Source organism: Grammomys surdaster, unplaced genomic scaffold, assembly GCF_004785775.1.
Source record: "Grammomys surdaster isolate TR1022 unplaced genomic scaffold, NIH_TR_1.0 164, whole genome shotgun sequence".
Classification (NCBI taxonomy): Eukaryota; Metazoa; Chordata; class Mammalia; order Rodentia; family Muridae; genus Grammomys; species Grammomys surdaster.
Window position 1 is genome coordinate 6003791 of NW_021604612.1, and position 19193 is coordinate 6022983.

The 19193-nt window shown below is 51.5% G+C and overlaps 1 protein-coding gene across 1 annotated transcript in view; it reads right to left on the reverse strand.

The window, feature by feature from the left end:
- The window catches only part of Fbxw8 (F-box and WD repeat domain containing 8), a 91321-nt gene that overhangs the window by 11745 nt on the left and 60383 nt on the right, over positions 1-19193 (reverse strand). Inside the window, exon 8 of the mRNA XM_028765468.1 lies at positions 3760-3887. Within this exon, the coding sequence (XP_028621301.1) occupies positions 3760-3887 (128 nt within the window). The remainder of the gene's footprint in view (positions 1-3759; positions 3888-19193) is intronic.

The following is a 19193-nucleotide window of genomic DNA, read 5'->3' on the forward strand; positions in this document are numbered from 1 at the left end:
AGAGAGAGAGAGAGAGAGAGAGAGAGAGAGAGAGAGAGAGAGAGAGATTGATTATATGTAAATTACTATAATGGTCAAAACTATTAAGAGATTGAATCAATTAAAGCACCCAGACTGCACTTGGGAGGCAGAGGCAGGCGGATTTCTGAGTTCGAGGCTAGCCTGGTCTATAGAGTGAGTTCCAGGACAGCCAGGGCTACACAGAGAAACCCTAAAAACCAAACCAAACCAAACCAAACCAAACCAAACCAAAAAAAAAATAATAATTTACAGAGTAAACACCCAGATGTCCACTGGCTTAGAGATGGGTGGATGCTGTCTGTTCAATGATGGGCATTACTCGGCCATAAAGGAACAGTGTACTGACACACACTAACATATGGGCTTACCCTGAAACCATGACACTAGGTAGCAGTAAGTCATCAGAGGCCTCCCACTGACCATGTACATGGATGTCCACAGGTAAGTGCACACTGAAGGAAAGTCAGCTAGTGCTACTCAGAGTGCAGACCCTGAGCAGACGGTAGTGACTGCTCATGACGCAGGGCTTCTGTCTGGGGAACTATTCTGAAACTGACTGTGCGGTTATGTTGGTGGGTCACACAGCTCGTGAATTCCACCTCAAGGAAGAGGTTCCAAAAATGAACTTTCAGTGGCGATGGCTTTGTGGGTAAAGTGCTTGACAGACAAGAATAAAGTCCTGAGCTTGGGCTCACTAGGGCCAGGGAAAGCTGGACACAGCAGCACACATCTATAATGTAGTGGTCGTATGATGAGTTGACAGGTGGAGACAGGTATGTCTCCACAAGCTCCTGGACCAGCTAGTCTGTACACACAGCCAACATGGAGGAAGCAAGCACTGACAGATGACGCTCTCCTCTCATCTTCATGTGTGTTCTGTAGCATGCACACATGCGCACACGCCCACACATGGATGTGCACACACACATATATCCCCTCTCTCCCTCCCCCCACCTCTTTCTTTCTCTCTCTCTCTCAACAAATGAAATCTGAGAAGGGTGAGAATTGTTGGTCCAAGGAGTATACTTAGCATCCCAACAGCTGCACTCAGCTCCAACTCTGTCTCTGACAGCGAGCAAGTACTCTAGACCCTGGCTATCACTGACGAGGGACACGCAGTTTAAGAGGCACACAGGGAGGGGTCTCACTGGACACAGCCCTGTGCCAACAGCTACAAGTGTTCTCCACTCACTGACAGACACAGAGGCTCTGGTTGCAGTTTGCTGCCCTTGGTCTGACTGCCAGCAAACCCACAGATGAACTAAGAAAAGCAAGCCCTAGTTGCCATCGTAGTCAACCTGCCGGACTGCAGCGGAGCACCGGGGAAGTGGCTGTGCGAGGAGGCTCCACTGTCCCCAGGTCTCCTTGCCCTGAACAGGGGTTCCCACAGCAGAGTTGGAGGGTGGGGCAGGAGGCGGAACCACTTTCTTGGAATTGAATGGCTTAAAACCCTCCGTTTCCTCAGGAGAACAGAACAGACTACTGACGTAGGGTTGCGAACAATGTGTCCGTCCATGTTACTATTCCTAGCTGTTGGGCAGGCTGCCCTAGCAGGGGCGAGCCTGAGAATGGACAAGAACTTACCAATAGGGCTTACATACGTTTCGCTTCTTCCATAGAAACTACACACGGGAGAGGGAAGGATTGAGGATCTAGACTTTTAGGTGAAGCATGTCTGGCCTTTCCTCCAAAGGCTAACTGTAAGCCCTCACTGGAGAGCGAGCCCAGGCCTACAGCTTGGGTTTATTCTAAATGGCAGGGCATCCAGGCTCTAAGTCTGAGGAGCTCGGTCCCTGCCTGTCACCTGTTGACCAATGCTGTGCTGGGAATCTGAGACCTCCCTGTTTTATTTAAAAATTTCAGTTTCAATACATTCTAATAAACAGATTTCTCAAAATTAAACTTGGGCTTCACACAGAGCAGAGGGCCTTCTGAACTGGGCAGGCAGCACCTTGTCACGTCACGGTGTGTGAAGAGGTGCATACAACCCAGAGGAAAAGGCAGCTTTACGGAGAAGACCTACATGTCTCTGATGACAGCTTTCAAGAGGCAGCTGCCAGTGGCTGTGCATCCTGGAGCTCTCTGGGCTAAGGTCTTCACAGACAAGGAGCCCCTCTGCTCTGGAGCAGGGCTCTGGTTCCCCACCAGCACCAAGCAGCTCATAACGCATATACACTCTGGCCAGGGTCCACAGCTCCAGGCCTGCTATGTGGAGGTCCCTGAGAGCCCCTGATATTTGCTCCACTAGAGAACAGCTGAGACTGTCAGCTCAGATCCCAGGGACTGATCAGTTTCCCTGGCCACACACTGGAGCTACTTGCCTAGGTAGTGGTGGTCAGTGCGTGCGTGCGTGCGTGTGTGCGCACCCGTGAGCAAGGACATGTAGATGTCAGAGGTCAATGGCAGCTCTCCTCAGTTGCCCTCTACCTCATTGTTGAGCCCAGAGCTCCCTGACTTGCCAACACTGAGCTCCGGTGACAGTTCTGCCTGTGCCCCTCCTCCATGGTGACAGCTGACTATGAGCACACCTCCTTTGGTTGTTACGGTTTTATTTTTAGATAGGGTCTCAGTATGTAGCCTTCACTGGCCTAGACCTCACTATGTAGACTAGCTTGGCTATGAACTCACAGAGATCCGCCTGCCTCTGCCTCCCAAGAGCTGAGATTAAACGTGTGAACAACCATGCTCAGTATGCCTCGGTTTTGCTTTAACCATGGATTCTGGGATCGACCTTTAGGGCATGTTTGCCCAGCAGTCATTTACTGACTGAGCCATCTCTCCAGCCCCCCAAGTCTTAGCACACCAAACTCAGTGCTCCATTTGCAAGCCCCATCCTGAGTCTCTGAGAGCCAGAGACTGCAAGCTTTTTCCCTGGGCTCTTTGTCTGTAGGTGGGCGTGGGGCTGGTGGGTGAGGCTCAGGGGTTGGAAACACTCTGTGATTCAACAGTGATTTCTGCTGCTGCTGCTCTACTGGGACAGAGCTTCGGGACTTGGCACAAAGAAATGGCCGCCTCAGAGCTGAGCCCCACAGCCGAGGAGCCCGGCACCTGCAGGCCGGCCGGGCCCAGGGGAGGGGTGCCAGCAGCCTTGGCCCCCATCCAGTCAGTCTACCTCTCTCTGGGGCACTGGAACAGACCCAGCAGGTAACTAGCCAAAAAACAGAAAGAAAGCAAAGGAGAAGACAGGATGGGGAGAAAACTAAAATCTGGACCGGAAGGGCCTTTCAGACGCTTTAATCCTGCAGTGAGGAAGGCTGGCGCTGGCCCGTGTGCTGGGAAACCGACTCCCTCAGCCAACGTTAAAGAGAAGGCCGCTAATGAGCTAAATACAAACTGGAATCTGTTCCCATCAAGTCTCTTTCCTGTCACCAGAGGGACACACAGTACTCTGAAATACAGTCTTGGTCTCTCTTGGCACACGGCCCTGTTGTGATGAACACGGCCCTTCCCTTAGGCTATTGTTTTAATGCTGGAAAGTGAGCTTTTCAGGGCCAAACAAATCTGTAGCAGGAGACAGAGGTACTCCATGTGATCTCGCTGGACCATCCACCAACTGCCTGCAAAGAGAATGACCCTGGGGTGCTTCAGAGGCCGGGTGGATGTGCAGCAGGTCCAACTATTACCTAATGTAGACGGTGCTCCAAGACAGAGGATGGGGGCTGTGCCTACGGGCATGGAGGAAGCGTGAGGTACTCATAGCTCAAGGCCAAGAGGATGGGCACTTCAGCCCTGACCTACCTCCTGTCCATGTTGCCGCTGACCATGAGGTTGGGAGGGCTGTCCCGGAGGTTAACACAGGTAAAGTCTCCAAGGGCATTGCCTAGCTTCGAGAGGCAGCGTTCTGCTTCCAGGCTGTACACTAGGATCTGAGGAGAAGAAACACAGGGTGTCAGACCCATATGTCAAGGGACATCACCCACTTTCCACTGTGTCACCCCTGAGGAGTGCTCTTCCTTCTGTCCCTGGAAGACGCTTTGCTGCCCAATGGCTTGGACACTTGTAGGCCACTGACAGTAGAGGGACATGGACAATCAAGTGACAAAAGATCAAGAGTTCTGGGCGGATGAGCAGCAGTCAGTCAGCTAGCTTTCCCCGCACAGCTCAACTGAACCCTAGCCCACACACCTGTCTTTCTGGGTTTGCCTGTTGGGTGTTTTAAGAAGTGGAAGCAACAAGTCCCTGGCCTCTGACCGGGGGTTAGCTGACGAGCTTACAGGAGCTAAGGAAAGCCTTACTGCAGACACTATGACATGGCAGCTCACACTGAGCCACCCTCCAACAGCACCTCCTCCCCCACTCTCCCCTCCGAGATTGGGTGTCAAAGTGATCGAGCAGATGCCTGCAGGCTCCAGACACCGTTACCCTCCTGGACGGCTGCGCCTCTTCCTCAGCAGAGGAGAATGAAGGCCAGATCACACAGACACCTCCTGGAGTCAGGCCCTGAGTCAGGGTTTGGGTTGTGGTTGTTTGTTTTTTGGGACAGGTCTCACTGTGTAGCCCTGGCTGTCTAGAAAGTGGCTCTGTAGACCAGGTTGGCCTTGAACTCACAGAGATGTACCTGCCTCTGCCTCTAGAGTGCGTATGCCACCATAGCCTGTTGTCCAGTCAGTTTTGTAATGAAAGACATTCTTAGCTCAGCTGGGCAGCATTCAGTGAACAGTGTACAGGCCTTCCCACTCTACTTCCACTGACTTCTGCTGGATGCATGGTGAGCACTCTGGGTTTGCAGAGCGACTCTGGCACTCCAGCAGAGGTCGTGCTCTTCTGGTTAACCCAGGTACTTAGCACCTACAAGTAGAGATTTTTGTGTCAGTCCTGAGAATTCCTAACACATTAAATCATCTCCACAGTGGGGAACATCAATCTCAAGGTGGCACACATTTCTAACACATGAATCTTCAAGACTCTGTAGGAGTTTAACAGCACGGTCAGGGTAATTAACTACTGTCAAAAGACAGTGGCAGAATCACACCACATTTTAAATGCCTAATCCACAAGACAAAATGCAGCGAACAAGAAAAGTTCCACACAGAGAGGCGAGTGTGCTTGTATTTATTTATTTATTTATTTATTTATTTATTTATTTTTAAAAACAGGGTCTCACTGGGTACTCCTGGCTATCCTGGGACTCAGTGTATAGATCAGGCTGGCCTCTGACTCAGAGATCCACCTGCCTCTGCTTCCTGAGTGCTGGGATTAAAGGCGTGTGCCATGCCTGACTCCTGACAAGAATGTTTTAAACAATTTAAATAACTAAGGTGATGCTGTTTCCAATACAGACATGGTCAAATCCGTCTCTAGCAGCTGAGCTGGACGCTATTACAGGTGGCTTCTGGAAGGAGGAACCATGAAAATAAGCCCCCTGATGGTGTGTTTGGACATCGTTCCCAGCACTAAGTAAGCAGCAGCTCTGAGGTAAGATGTTCCAGGTGTGGCCCTGTTCTGCACATGCACAGAAAAGCACGGCAGCCCTGGATGAGTTCAGCTGCTGTGTATCAATTTAAAAAGATCTATTAATTTTTTTAAAAAACAAAACCATTCTAGACCTGATTATCATCACAGAGACTTCAGTACTTTGGACTGACATTTCTGTTTCTGCAGCCCGTCAGCATGCATAGCAGGAAGGTGGGCCTTCGGTGGCAGAGGGAGAAGCACAGGAGCGAGGCTCACACAAAGCAGTGGCAGCCTCCCCTTTCTTTTAGTTCCTTTTTGACAGGTGGATGAATCATCTCTGAGTGATGCGGAGAGATAGATAATCCCCGCCAAAAAGACTCTGCAACTTCATCATGAGGACATCCAAGTCAGCAGCGAGTACTTCTAAAGTGCTCAATAATTCAGCAGGTCAGACATCCAACGAGAAGCTTACCATTGCGTTTAGTTAAAGACCACAGAGACTGGAAAACACAGCCCCATCTCCGAGGCAGGTCTTCCACGCTACAAGTCCCTTAACGACCTTGACCATGGCTCCTCCCTCCCACACTCGCTCTCGTTTAATAAGGTTGAGCAAATGGGACTTCATTTGATCTGATTGCCACAGCCTCGTGCCATCAATTATTCATGTTCACACTCCCTCTTGTTAAGACCGTGCATTAGACTAATTTCTCTCTTTATTGCCCTGGTTGGGTGAGTCTTAACCCATGACCACTTGAGTTGTTCTCAGAGGTGTTCAGAGATGCTTGAGAGAAGGGGAAACTCCCCCCAGCTACAGTGTGGGAGCAGGTGCTCTGCACTAATGTGACCGCCGAGTCGATAGATTAGCCGCGCATCAAATGCAGGTTCAGCAGTGTTAGCAGGCAGACGCGCGCGCTGCCATCCGCTGAGTCTCCAGGACAGCTGCAGGGGCGCGCTGTGAGCTTTCCTTCTCCTTCTGCAGTGCAGGTGGATCTGTGGGACCCTCTGGGACCGAGAGCTGCCTCGTCATAAGGGACCCCGGCAGCAAATTTTCTGTTTATTTCCCCTCAGAAAGATTAAATTGTTTCTGATAAAACACAGCTTTAGAATCCTAGCTGTCAACTATTCTGACTGCTCTCAAGTCTACTATTTTTTTTTTTTTTTGGTTTGGTTTTTCGAGACAGGGTTTCTCTGTGTAGCCCTGGCTGTCCTGGAACTCACTCTGTAGACCAGGCTGGCCTCAAACTCAGAAATCCACCTGCCTCTGCCTCCCAAGTGCTGGGATTACAGGCGTGCGCCACCACCACCCGGCTCAAGTCTACTTTTAAAGACATGTTTTAAATACAATGCCTCTTATAGTAAGTTTTAACAATAAAATATGTAACAGAAGAATGTGGTGTCTGGTAATACATGCATAGATGTTTAGGTTAAAGGTCTGTCTCTCTTGCTCTGTACGTCTGGGTGTTTTGAATGACAGGAGAGCTTCTATGATGAACACACAATTCCATTCTGACAAACAAGCTGCTTCTATCTGGTTTTTGATAAATCACTCAACAGCCGGGTGACAAACATTTACAAATCTTCTGTGTAGCAGGCACTGGAGTGAACGGGTGTGGCAGCCAACATACTGCCAGATGAAAGAGTCCTATCTGTGCCAGCTGCTGCTGGCCCAGCTGGCCCACTCTTCCCCACATGGGACCTCTTCTTCTGGGATCACAGAGCCACTGTAATGCTGTGTCCTAGCAGCTGAGGTCTCAAGCAGGAGGAGGGCTGTTGTGTTGGCTACAGTGTTAGGAAGGAGCTGGTCACAGGTCCAACATCTAGAACGCATCAGCGACTACTCTAGCTGGGGAGCCTGCATCTTCTACACGGGACCAGGTCTGTTGGGGGTGCCTAGAGGCTATGGTTTTCCAGACAAATCATGACGGAAGGGCTAGAAGGTGGCTACTACCCTCACAATGGGGTCAGCTAAAGCTTGCCACCCTCTTCTCCTTCTCCACTCTGAGAAAGCAGGATTCAGCACAGGAGGTTCGTCTAAACCTGGGACTGACATCACCCATCTGTAAGCAGGAACCACCAACAAACAGAGATGCCTTCAAAGAGCTTTGCCGACAGAACTGTGGCTGTGTTCTGATGAACAAGGAACATAACTCTGACTTTAATTTTACCAAAACTTCAGAGAGTGGCTGGCTCTCCTCCTTGGAGCCTCAGGCTGCCTCACCAGCATGGTCAGCAGTGAAGACGCCTCTCCCCACAACAGCAGCACTGTAAGAACCTCCTGAATCAAAGAGAATCTGCCTGCTTCCCTTTAAACAAGGGGCGTGTAGAACAGAGATGGAGCACATTCCAAAGACACAGAGGGAAGGCCTGACCTAACCTCTTGGAGACTGCAGACGCAGCTCACCCTCTCCTTCCCCGCTACTCAACCTCCACCTCTGAACCTCTCCCAGAGGTCACTACCAAATACACTTTGCTCTTTGGGGAAGAGGCCTGGGCAGAAGCCAGCTCTCAACAGTGCAGGCCAGCCTCACGCTCTACATCTGTACCCAGGCAGTGTGCTCTGCTCTCTCCACCACCACATGCCACACATGCATGCTGCATCTGCTGTTCCCAAGTGCCACCGTGAACTGTGTCATCTGCTTGCAGCTCTCGAACACTGAGAGGAAAACAGTCCCAAGACTGTCTGGAATGCCGGGTACAGCTTTGTTACCCCGCACTTAAACAGCAGACAGTGTGTCCTTGACTGGGGGGTGGTGTATGCTCCCTGGAGCAGCTGCCTCACCTTTGACACAGCTCAGCACGACAGCAGGTACCAGATGCCATGGTCCTTATGTGGGCCGGCATCTGGCTAGGTGCATGCTTTTGTATTTAGTGATAACTGGTTCAGACGAGGGACAGAGCAAACCTAGACCTCACTCCAGTTTGGGCCTTTCCTTTACTGCCTGACTCTTCCTTCCACTGCCAGGTGACCTGAGTTTTATACAGAGCTGCTTCACTCTGCCAAGGCAGAAGCCCCAGAGCGCACCAACCCGTGGGTTTGCTGTCTGATGAGGCGGTGGTGGACCGGTACGGTACGACTGGTGGAAAGTATCTCGGAGTGCAGCGCAAGTCGGCTACCTTTGCACATTCTACTCACCACATGGGAAGCGGTACAATCCACAGGAGCCCAAAGTGAAGGGAGCATTGAGATTCCAAAGGACTGAGGAAGCCTGGCCAGGTGGGGCAGAGGAAGGCTGCTCTGGGGACTCCTGACCATGTTAGGTGGGGACCCAGCATTTGTCAGCACAGAGGACATCACAACTGAGATCTTTCCATAGATCTGAGCCTACGCCTGAGATAGCTGGTGGGGTGAAGGTGGGACTCTGCCCTGGTGCAGCTCGCTCAGCTCAGCTCAGCTCAGCTCAGAAGAGCACAACGCTCCCACACCACCTGGAGCCACCTAGACTTCTGTGGTACCCGAAAATCAATACCAGCTGTGTATCTGCTCACAGTAAAGGATGAATCCTGAACATAGAGAAAAGCAGGGATGGACTTCTGAAGCACTGACAGTTTCAGGTTAAGGACAGAGTCTGGAGGTCGGAATGTGCAGTCACCTACTGTGTGGCAAGGCAGGCAGCAGCAAACTGAGTACATTTGAGAAAGTGAACTCAGGATTTCTAGGATTCACAGTAGATGGATGAGCTAAGCAAAGACTGAGGGCAATCCAGGGAGACCCATGAGCTAGACGCTAGGTCTGAGCAGTTCCTCAGACACACTGCTGACATGCAGATGGGACTGAGGCCGGATTACTACGTTGGCCCAACACACATCTAACCTGAGCTCCACAGAGCGAACAGAGAAGCTTTCAACAGGCACTGCCTGAGTGTTTGCTATGACTTAAAAGATCATCAGAAATCCCCAACAGGATAAACAAATCCATACACAGATGCTGGAGTGAAACCACACAACATGAAATCCAAGTGATGATCTTAGAGATCCCGTCCTCTGTTTTTGACACAGGGCTCCGTTGGTCCCAGCCTGGCTCGGAGCTGGAGAACTGGACGTTCCAACAGCAGAAGGAGAGGAGTCCTCAGAGGGATGAGCAGCCACAGCCACAGGCACCTCTGCACCAGTGTAAGTGGATGTCAAAACCAGCAGTATCTTCAGAGGACTGAGCAATCTAGCCGGGCTGGTCTTCAAGGGGCCAGTGAAATGAGGACACTTCAGGTAGAAAGGCAGCCTGGGGCTCACTGACAACGTGAATAAACTGAAAACCACTCCAGAAAAAGTCTGAGTGGTTGGGAGAAGTGACTCAAGTAAGTGCAGGGAAAGAAAAACCCTGGCCACACACAGCGAGGCCTTAGCAGTGCCACGGACAGTGACAGAACAACTCCAGCCCCTATTCCAGTCTAATGCCAGAAGAGAGGGAAATGCCCCACAACCACCAGATGCCGGCTGCACAGGGTGAACACAGGCCTACTTCTCTGAATTCCAGCAGTGCCTGGCTGTGCCCCAGAAGCAGATGAAGCATGCAGGCCCCCCCCCCACACACACACACACTGTCTGACCATGGTCATGAGTGACGTTTTCTCTTATGCCATGGTCACGAGCGATGCTGTCTTAGAAAGACAGGCTTTGAGTTGAACATGAACGCATGTCTGCTGTCTGCCCAGCGGTTGGTTCTGCTCCATAGTGCAGCTCTGCAGAGATGGCCACCAGCACTCATTTTTGCAAATAGAAAAGACAGGAAGGGAAAGGCTATGCATCCTGGTAGTAACAAGGAAACATTTCACCACAGAGCAAGGTGCGCACACTGCTCCACACGCAAGGCTAAGTGAACAGCCTAGGCAATTTACAGATGAGCTCAGCTTTTAAAAAAAGGATGAGAAAGATGGACAACTGGTGAGGGCAAGGAGGCTTGGGAAAAAGTAAATCACATACAAAACAGCTGATAAAAAATAAAAAAGCAGTTAATATACATGAATAATGGATGTCTGATTTAAAAGCAGTTTACTCTGATATGATGTAATTTTTGACAACCAGCCAGAGAGACGATTTTAAGTCCTTGCCAGAGATAAGTCATAGCGTGAGGCCTGGCGCAGCCATGTCTGTGAACATGTGGAAAATGACTTTCACCACCGTCTCAGAGGTGACTTAACTGTTGGCAAACAGAAGCTGCCTCTCAGGTGCCCTGAGCAGCACCCTGCATGAGGCAGCGCTTGAAGAGATGGCTCCCTGATATGAGCACAGCCCCCTGAAAACAGGCCCCCAACAGCTTCCATGACAGGCTCTGGCACTGTCCAAGCTCCCTCACACAAAGGAGAAGCAGCCTGGCTGCTCTTGTGTGTAAGTTTTAATTGGAGTGACAAGCCCACAAGGCCAAGATATTTCAGGGATGGGACGGTGTTGCTGAGTGTCGCCAGGCACTGGGTAGGCAAGGCCCTACACACTCCCTACCACGTGCCAATGCACCTGCATCCCTGGTTGTTCCAGGACTAAGCTCTTCCTGGGAAGGCAGTGCCAATCACATAGGCTGTGCCAGGCTCAGGGCTTTGTGATGTGGGCAGATGTCTACAAAGAACCAGACCGAGGCCAAACCAACACCTCCTGTGACCCAAGCCTGAAAGGAACGGAGTGAGCACATTCTGTGGAGTACGGGAGTGGAGGGGGCTTTTGGTCCCCGTATGTCTCCTCACAAATGCCCAGGGTGGTGAAGGCCGCCTCAGAGCAGTGAGCAGATGTAGCTTCTGCCTGCTTCGGCTCTCTCCTTACAGAAGCATCTCCACAGGGGAAGAGGGGAAGGACATGAGCACTGGGAGCACTAAGGTGAGCAGGAGGCGCTTCTTATCCATGTAGACACTCCTGAAGCCTGAGAGCCTGTGTGGTGTGCCTCGTCACAGAAAGCAGCATGGGCAGTTTCTACACAGTTCACAGGTATTAAGGACACAGGCCACACGGGGCCTGGGAGACAGTGTGTCAGTGCATGCAGTTTGTATAGAGAAATGGAAGTGGCCCAGCGGGGCACAAGCTCTTTCTACAGTGTCTTCAGTGGAGGGTGACTGGGGAAGGGTGGAGACCAGAGCTCTCACAGCCTGTAGAAGGCCAGGCATTTACTGAATTGCCCTTTCTTTTGAGCAGCCTGAGTTCTGTTTCAGCCTCAAATTAGAGAGACAGTGGCTCAGAGGGTGGACTGGCAGAAGGTCCCTAAACCAGACCGTGGAAACAAATGGCAGCTAAAGTCAGCAGGGAACAGGCAGAGACTTTACTATGGGCGCACAGTCCACAGACCGGATGCATTTACTTACTGTCCCCAAAGTATAGCAACTTCTGCTCACCGTGCCATCCGTGATGCTGCCCCTGGGGACCCGCAGAGCAGTGTGGCACTCCATTCTCTCACAAGCCCTGATACACTTTCGAGTCTCAACTGCCACCTGCACTTAGCCACCAGAAAACTGAACTGAAAGCCACCTGAGATGCCTGCACTCACAGGCATCAGAGACCAGCCCTTCCCACCACAGCTACCACACTGGAAAGCCCCTTCCTGATCTCTGCCCAAATTGCCTTTTCCTAGGAGCCAAATTCTGTGTGCAGTCCATCTGACCCTAAAAACGCTACAAGGCGAGAGTACCATTTTTCTTACTTCCTATAAAGAAATGGAGTTGACAGAGGACACATCTCTCCCCCAGCTAGGAAGTTCTGGAAGTAGGCTTCACCGGAAGCTGGCCATCAGTGGTCCTGTTCTTTAAACCTCTACTCCAGGACATCCCAGCGCGAATGTCAATGGTGGTTCTGTGAATGCCACCCACTGGCCGGGCACACTGCTCACCAGCTCTGCTCCTGTGGTGCAGACAAGTCAGGACCTCTGTGCTCCGACTGTGCTGCCTCCCAGCTGCTGGGGGCTACAGTGCTGGTTAGCAACAGGGCCGAGATGTGAGCTGTGGGGAGCTTCCTGTGTGCCAAGGTTAAGGGAGGGACTACGAGGCTGAAGCTGAGGCCTGTGCTTCTGCAAGGACTCGAGGAGATGAGATGGGAGGGAAAGGAGGCATGTGCTAACACTGGGCGGGAGAGGAGGCACACCACATTCAGAGGTGAACACCTCTGGGCTGCGCACACAGACTCGTCATGGAGGTGTAAACACAAAACCGGAAGCTAAGGTGGTGTCTGACTTCTGAGGGCCACAGTGCTTGGCATGGGCTATTTTTCTGATTTAACTGGAAATAGTTGGTGTATGAGTGTGGACTGAGGAGTGTAGGGTCTGCGGGGGTGTACATGTATGTCAGGGAGTGCAGGGTGCAGGGATGGGAGGAGGGGTGCAGGGATACAGCTCTGGGGGCATTTTCAGTGTGCATTTCAAAGTCTCCTGTGAAAAGATGTAGGAGTTCCCAGCCCAAGGAGATGAGCAAGCGGAACCCCAGCCCACAGTAGGAATAAGAGCTCGGGCCCACACCTCAGCCTAGACTCTTGAGAGGACCTGAAGAAAACTGGGTATGGACTGGGATTAGGTCCAGCAAGTCGACCCTCATCAGTGCACTATGCTCGATGAGGAGGGAAGCGGTGGCTAGAACTCAGGTCATGGCGGGGCTGCCTCTCACAGTTCACAGCAAGCCTTCAAGAGGCCTCACTTTAATGCTCAGCAAACTTCACAACCCTGCCCAGTCCTGTAATTGGGCAGGAGACTGCTCACGTGTGAGCTGCTCATATTCGAGCTAAGCTAGTTCTCCTCTGCCTAGCTGCAAGGGACCATCCTGCAGTTCACTGCTGAGGGAATGCTGTAGGAGTGGTCTGGCATCCACAGGGCAATCACATGTGCAACGCAATAACTGATGCCAGTGCTAACCCCGCTCTCTACTCCAGGACTCACGGAAGACAGATGTGCAGGCTACATTAATAAAGCACAGTCTTGTAGGGACTGGCAAAGAGCGTAAGTCCTCTACTGTACCTTCTGGGTGTTACCTCAGTACAGTAAACATCTAAGATAGTCGGAGACTGAGCCCACACAGGCCATGTGCTGTGTGTTTTTACTTTCCCTTGCTCCTTCCCTGCTCAGCCCGTCAGCCTCAACTGCATGGACTGGGTGGGAACATACAGCTCACCCCAGAGTCACTGTTCTCACGCCTGGAAGGAGGCAGGCGTTTCCACCAGGCCCCCTCAGATCCTGAAAAACATGCTGATTTTTAACACTGACAAACCTAGCTGCTATCTGGGCAATACTTACCCTGAGACTCATCTGGCACAGAGAAATCAAAGCCATCTCCATCTGTGCTGGGGAAATAATCCCAACCGTCGACTCCAAGTTCAGTCTCCCATGTGTGTAGGACGGTGAACCACGACAGGAATTCTACATATAACCAGGGAAGCCCCTGGAAAAATTACACTCTAAATAAAAATCTAGTCTTAATTCAAAAGCCTAATAAGGAAGGGCCGTGGACATCATATACGTCAATATAATGCTTTGTAAATTTGGTCAATATCTTCAGAATACTGATCAATTGATTTAAAAATCCGGAAATATTACAAACATCAGTGGCATACAAAACCACACAAGGGTGTGCACAAACAGAAGCTATCCGAGGTGTGTGCCGGTCCTGCCAACAAGGCCTTACAGTGACACAGGCCCACGTCCGCTCCGCACGCCCGCTCCGCACACCCGCTCCGCACGCCCGCTCCGCAGGGCCCTCTCCACTCATAGGCCTCTTTCAAACCCGTCTCAGGAAAAGAAGCTAACCTGGGCTCCCACACCTCCCAGGGATCACTAGAGCTCCCGCTGGCCTGGGCCACCTCTCTCACAGGCCTGTTGTCTCTGCCTGCACAGCTCCGACTTCACCCACTTCAATACTAGTGGGAACAGGAGCACCAGACATGCCGAGCATCACCCCAGTTTATGGACTGGAATATCAAGGCAAGTAACTTTATCAAGTTTATGACTTTGAGAGCCCTGTTCAGCCCAATGGTCAAACCTTCTACCATGTCACCTCACCTTCTGGGAACCACAGATCCTAAGTCACAGTTACCTTCCCCCACAAGGAACAAGAAGAGCTTCCACAGAGCCCTGCATGCTGCATGGCCTCAGAGACGCTCAGCTCTGAGTCTTCAGAGGCTCCTGAGCTGAGGCACTGACAGTCCCAAGCAACCCTGGGGCTCTGTGGGGACATGTCACGGTTCCCACTGAAAGCTAAGGGTGTGTCATTTATCCTTCTGTATCAATAATACCAACAAGATCAGGGACTGATATTATTTGAAGAGTAAAACCTGCACAAAACAACCTGGAATCTTCATTTCTCATTCCCTCGTTTATCTTTGAGACTTTCAGCATCCTAGGATTCCAGAGTTCACCGTGTCCACGCTCACAGGAGAGGACCTCTGCATCCCTGGTCACTATTACAGAGCACAGGCTGAGCACAGAGGGAAGCACTCCTGACTCATCACCCAGGACTGACGGTCATGCTCACTGACGTAACAGAACGTGACAATGCTGGGCCCTCTTCCTTCCAGAAAACAGGTCGCCAGGAATTAGCCATCAATGCCCCAACAAAGAAGTAAATAGATAGAAAGTTCTGGAGAGAATGTAAAAATATTTTACAAACTTTCAATTTTTGCTTGCTTGTCCTGCATGTGAAGTATGAAGTCTTGATTCTCAGAAGCTGAAACCTCACCAAAAGAAAGGATGGCTCTCTGATTTTGGCAGACATGGCAGAAGGCATCCCGTCTGCAGCACACTCTGGCCCAAGGCTCCAGACAGACGCTCACCTTGTGGCCAGTGCAGGCAACCAATCCCAGTCTCTTCCTGGCTGCACGCGGGCAATCTTTAGCTCAGAGACTCGGCAATGATTTTTCTAGCATGATGTAAGCTGCTGCAGCGCAGCCCGAGCCAGCCTCCCTGCCCAGCACACTGCCGCCTGCGATGGCTGCGATGACCTCACCCCTCGCCCTGATTAGGATGCACTCCGCGTGCTGCTAATACAATCTGCCATCAAATGCCAAGAGCTTCACAACTAAATTGGGAAATCTGTCCAGATCCACAGAGCGATGCTAAGAGCACTAAGTGGGGCTCCGGCTCCCTTTATGAGTCATGAGGCTCACTGACAGCACGGTGCTTGCTCGCGGCAGCTCTGCCTCCAGCCGTCCACCCTGAGAGCACACTCAGGCAGCAAGGGATTCACAAAGGTAGCGTGCCGTTATAAATGGTTAGAGAAACAAAAGCACTGCTGATGAATTCCCAACTATGAGACAAAACCCAATCTCAGGAGGCTGCTGGAGCATCAGGGGCATGCTGAGGGCTGAGGGGCGCACCGCACTGTGAAGTGACGTGGTCAGACATTTCTGTCTCTTCTACTGCCAGCTGCCATTCAGTGACATTTACACTCAAGTCTCTGAACCCAAGAACAGACATCAGGGACTCAAAATGATCCTTTTCTGCTGTAAGCTAAAGACCTTTGAGCAACCCCTCTTGCTGGGACACTCCATGACTGTCCCATGCAGTGAGCATGGTCCTTAAAGACAACACACAAGCTTCGCTTGCTCAGCACCATTCACGGAATCCAGAAGTCATGGTCCATCCCTCACTGCCTAAGAGAGGCAGAAAGCAGTCCACAGAGTCACGGACCCCCAGAGGAGTGCCCAGCAAACAGTGGGGAGGCACCCAGCAGTGTGCTCACCACTCTGCACCATGACACTGGCCCAAGTGCTGCCAGCCCTGCCACACGATGCTGGGGAGGCCTTACAAGTATGAACTGAACAGCAAAGTCGGGCAAAGCCCCACCTTCCTTCCCAGCTTCAAAGCCTAGAGAAGGGGCACCCAGGAAGTCTGTAGGGTGGGCGCTGTCACCCGTCAAGAATACCCTCAGTGCAGCAGGGCTGTCAATGTCATGAAGGACACACTACTTTGACCTAGGAAGTCCTCAGAGAGGAGCTGACCATATGAACACTGGTGCAGTCCACGCTCTTGTAGAGTGGGCAGAATGTGAGGCCATCATAAGGTGCAATGCTGGAAAGCTCTGAAACCCAACCAGACAACCGCAGGGGCTCTGTGACGTTCTTACAAAGAGACCCCACAGGCAGAGAGAGGAACAAACAGTGATGCCGAGTGCTCTGGCACCTACGCACGTTTGTCCTCCTGTCACAGGGGTCTCTCATGAGAGCCCTAACTGGCCTCAACTCCCTAGTAGATCAGGCTAGCCTTCAAGACAGATATCTGCTTGCGTCTGCTCCAGAGTGCTGGGATGAAAGGTGAGCGCCACTACACCCGGCCCCATCCATACTTCAGAGAGAGGGAGAGGGCTGGGCTAGGCTCCATTCACACTTACAGAGAGAGGGCCCATGTCACAAGAATGCACGAGAAATGGGCAACACCAACTTGGCTCCAAAACCAAACGATGGGCAGCGGCTGACAGGCTCTGGGCAGCGGCTGACTGACAGGCTCTGGGCAGCGGCTGACTGACAGGCTCTGGGCAGCGGCTGACTGACAGGCTCTGGGCAGCGGCTGACAGGCTCTGGGAGGAAGCTCCTGCCTGCACTTCCCATGTCTGAACTTCTCCATCAGGAGAAACTTTATCAAGTTAGAATAAAAGTACTGCAGGGCTGGAGCAGTGGCTCAGGTTCAAAGGACTGGCTGTATGCCAAGGCCCTGGACTCCGTTCCCAGAGCCCACTTGGTGGTTCACAGCCATTTGGAACTCCCACTCCAGGAGTGCGATGTCCTCTTCTGGGCTCTGCAGGTACTGCATAGTAAGTGTCCAAACAGACATGCAGACAAAACACCCATACATACAACAAGTGATTAAAAATCTGTTTTAAAGTAAAGGCAAAATCATAAATTAGACATTTTTGACTTTGTATAGCCAAAGAAAATGCTGGTAAACGCTGTGTGGCCACCTGCCCTGCCCTCCAAATCAAGCCTAGGGACAATGGCTCCATCAGAGTCCTCTCTCCGAGGCCTTCCACCCTGCACCACAGAGGGCAGCCCTGCTCCCAGCTCAGACAGACAAGCTCTGTAAATGGCTTATTAACAGATGTCAGTTGCTTGACAGGACCAGTGTGGAGAAATCGGTGTGTGATACTGTTTGACACTCCAATGCCAGCCACACACTGATGTGGCGAGTACCTGTGATGCCCACATGACCTGCTGAGGGGAAGGAGGGTGGATGCTGAAACACATTACTCAACACTCACACAGCTGTGGGGCCTGAGCCACGAGTATGGTCAGCATATGGGACAGAGACATCGTCCAGTGACCAGAAATAGCACCCTTGGATACTCCTACAGGCTACGAAGAATAAAGCTCCTGACCAAAACCCATCAGTGCTTAGACTTCAGCGGCTTTTATCAAGCTCATCACTAGTGGACTGTCGTTACTCAGACCTGTGTCAGGTACGAATGAAGACAGATCAAACCCTCTGTTCTCATAAAGCCTTCGTCTGAGTCCTAGCTGTAGAGGTCCCGAGGTACAGGCGTACGTTCCCTGTGTGTGCACAGCTCAGGCAAGCCTCACAGCGGCCTAATGAGCAGTGCAGGCGCTTCCACTGCCAAGCTGGACGCATGGCCAATTCACAGAGTTCACAAGCAGTCACTGAGCATCCAGTGCATGGCTTAACTCACTCGGACCGGCAACTGTGACTGACATGAGGGTGCTCTGAGAAAACAGAAGACACAGTGAAGATGAAGGCTCTCTTGGTCCCTGTCTGCCTTCCTCCTCGGCTGGGTAGCACTCCTGATGGAGAGCCATCTCCGTGCTGGGTTATAGGCGTCTGGAGGACTGCAGCACTGACTGACTGACTGACTGACTGAGTGCGCTGTCGGTATCTGAATCGTGCCTAACAACATCCTGTCGTCAGCACACACCTCCACCTCCACCTCAAAAGAGCAAGTCATCCAAAAGCAACCAAACTAGTAATAAGTTATTTGAGGTATAAGGCATTTCTAAGCACTAATTTAAAAAAAAAAAAAAGGAATGTCCCCTCAGCTGAGATGACCATCAGTTCTTTCCCTGGCTGGAAGCTTGAGAGGCATGACAAGGAAACATGCCGTGACCAGAGGAAACCTACGATCTGTGAGTCACGAACAGGGCCTGCGTGCAGTGAGGAGCCGAGCCGGCTCCGGCTCAGTGGCCCGTGTTTATCAGCAATTCAAGTCCTAGGTACCTAGAGAGAGAGCAGAAGACTACAGACACCATTTTGAGCAGACCAGTTTTAATGTCACTATTACCCAACGTCTCTGAGAACTCTGAAAACAAACGAAACACAACTGCGAAGGCTAACCAGATGGAAAGGAGCAACCAGGCGCTTCCACCAGGAATCCGAGTCTTCCCAAGTGAGGAAGGAAACCCTGTCAGGAACCAGCACCTTCTACCCACCCCTTCCCTTACCAGGACACTCTGGTGTCCTCACTGCAGGCTTCCCAGCTAGGAACACGGCTCTGTCCCAGCACACAAGTGCGCTGCCTTCCAGAGAGGCTTCCCTGCCACCAAGCAGTCTTCCTGCACGTGTAACTTGTAGTCACGATGCTTCCATTTTTTGAGCACAGCTCTAATACATGTGAAAAATGAAGTGTGCAAATGAAGTGTACAAATGAAGTGTACAAATGAAGTGTACAAATGGTCTTAGGAGCCTGGAATCCACATGTGAGCAGCAGAGAAAACACACCCAGAGGGCTAATGGGACATCAGTAACGTGAGCGAGGGCACATCTCTCACTAGTGTGAGCAAGGGCACATCTCTCGCTAGTGTGAACTAGGGCACATCTCTCACTAGTGTGAACTAGGGCACATCTCTCACTAGTGTGAACTAGGACACATCTCTCACTAGTGTGA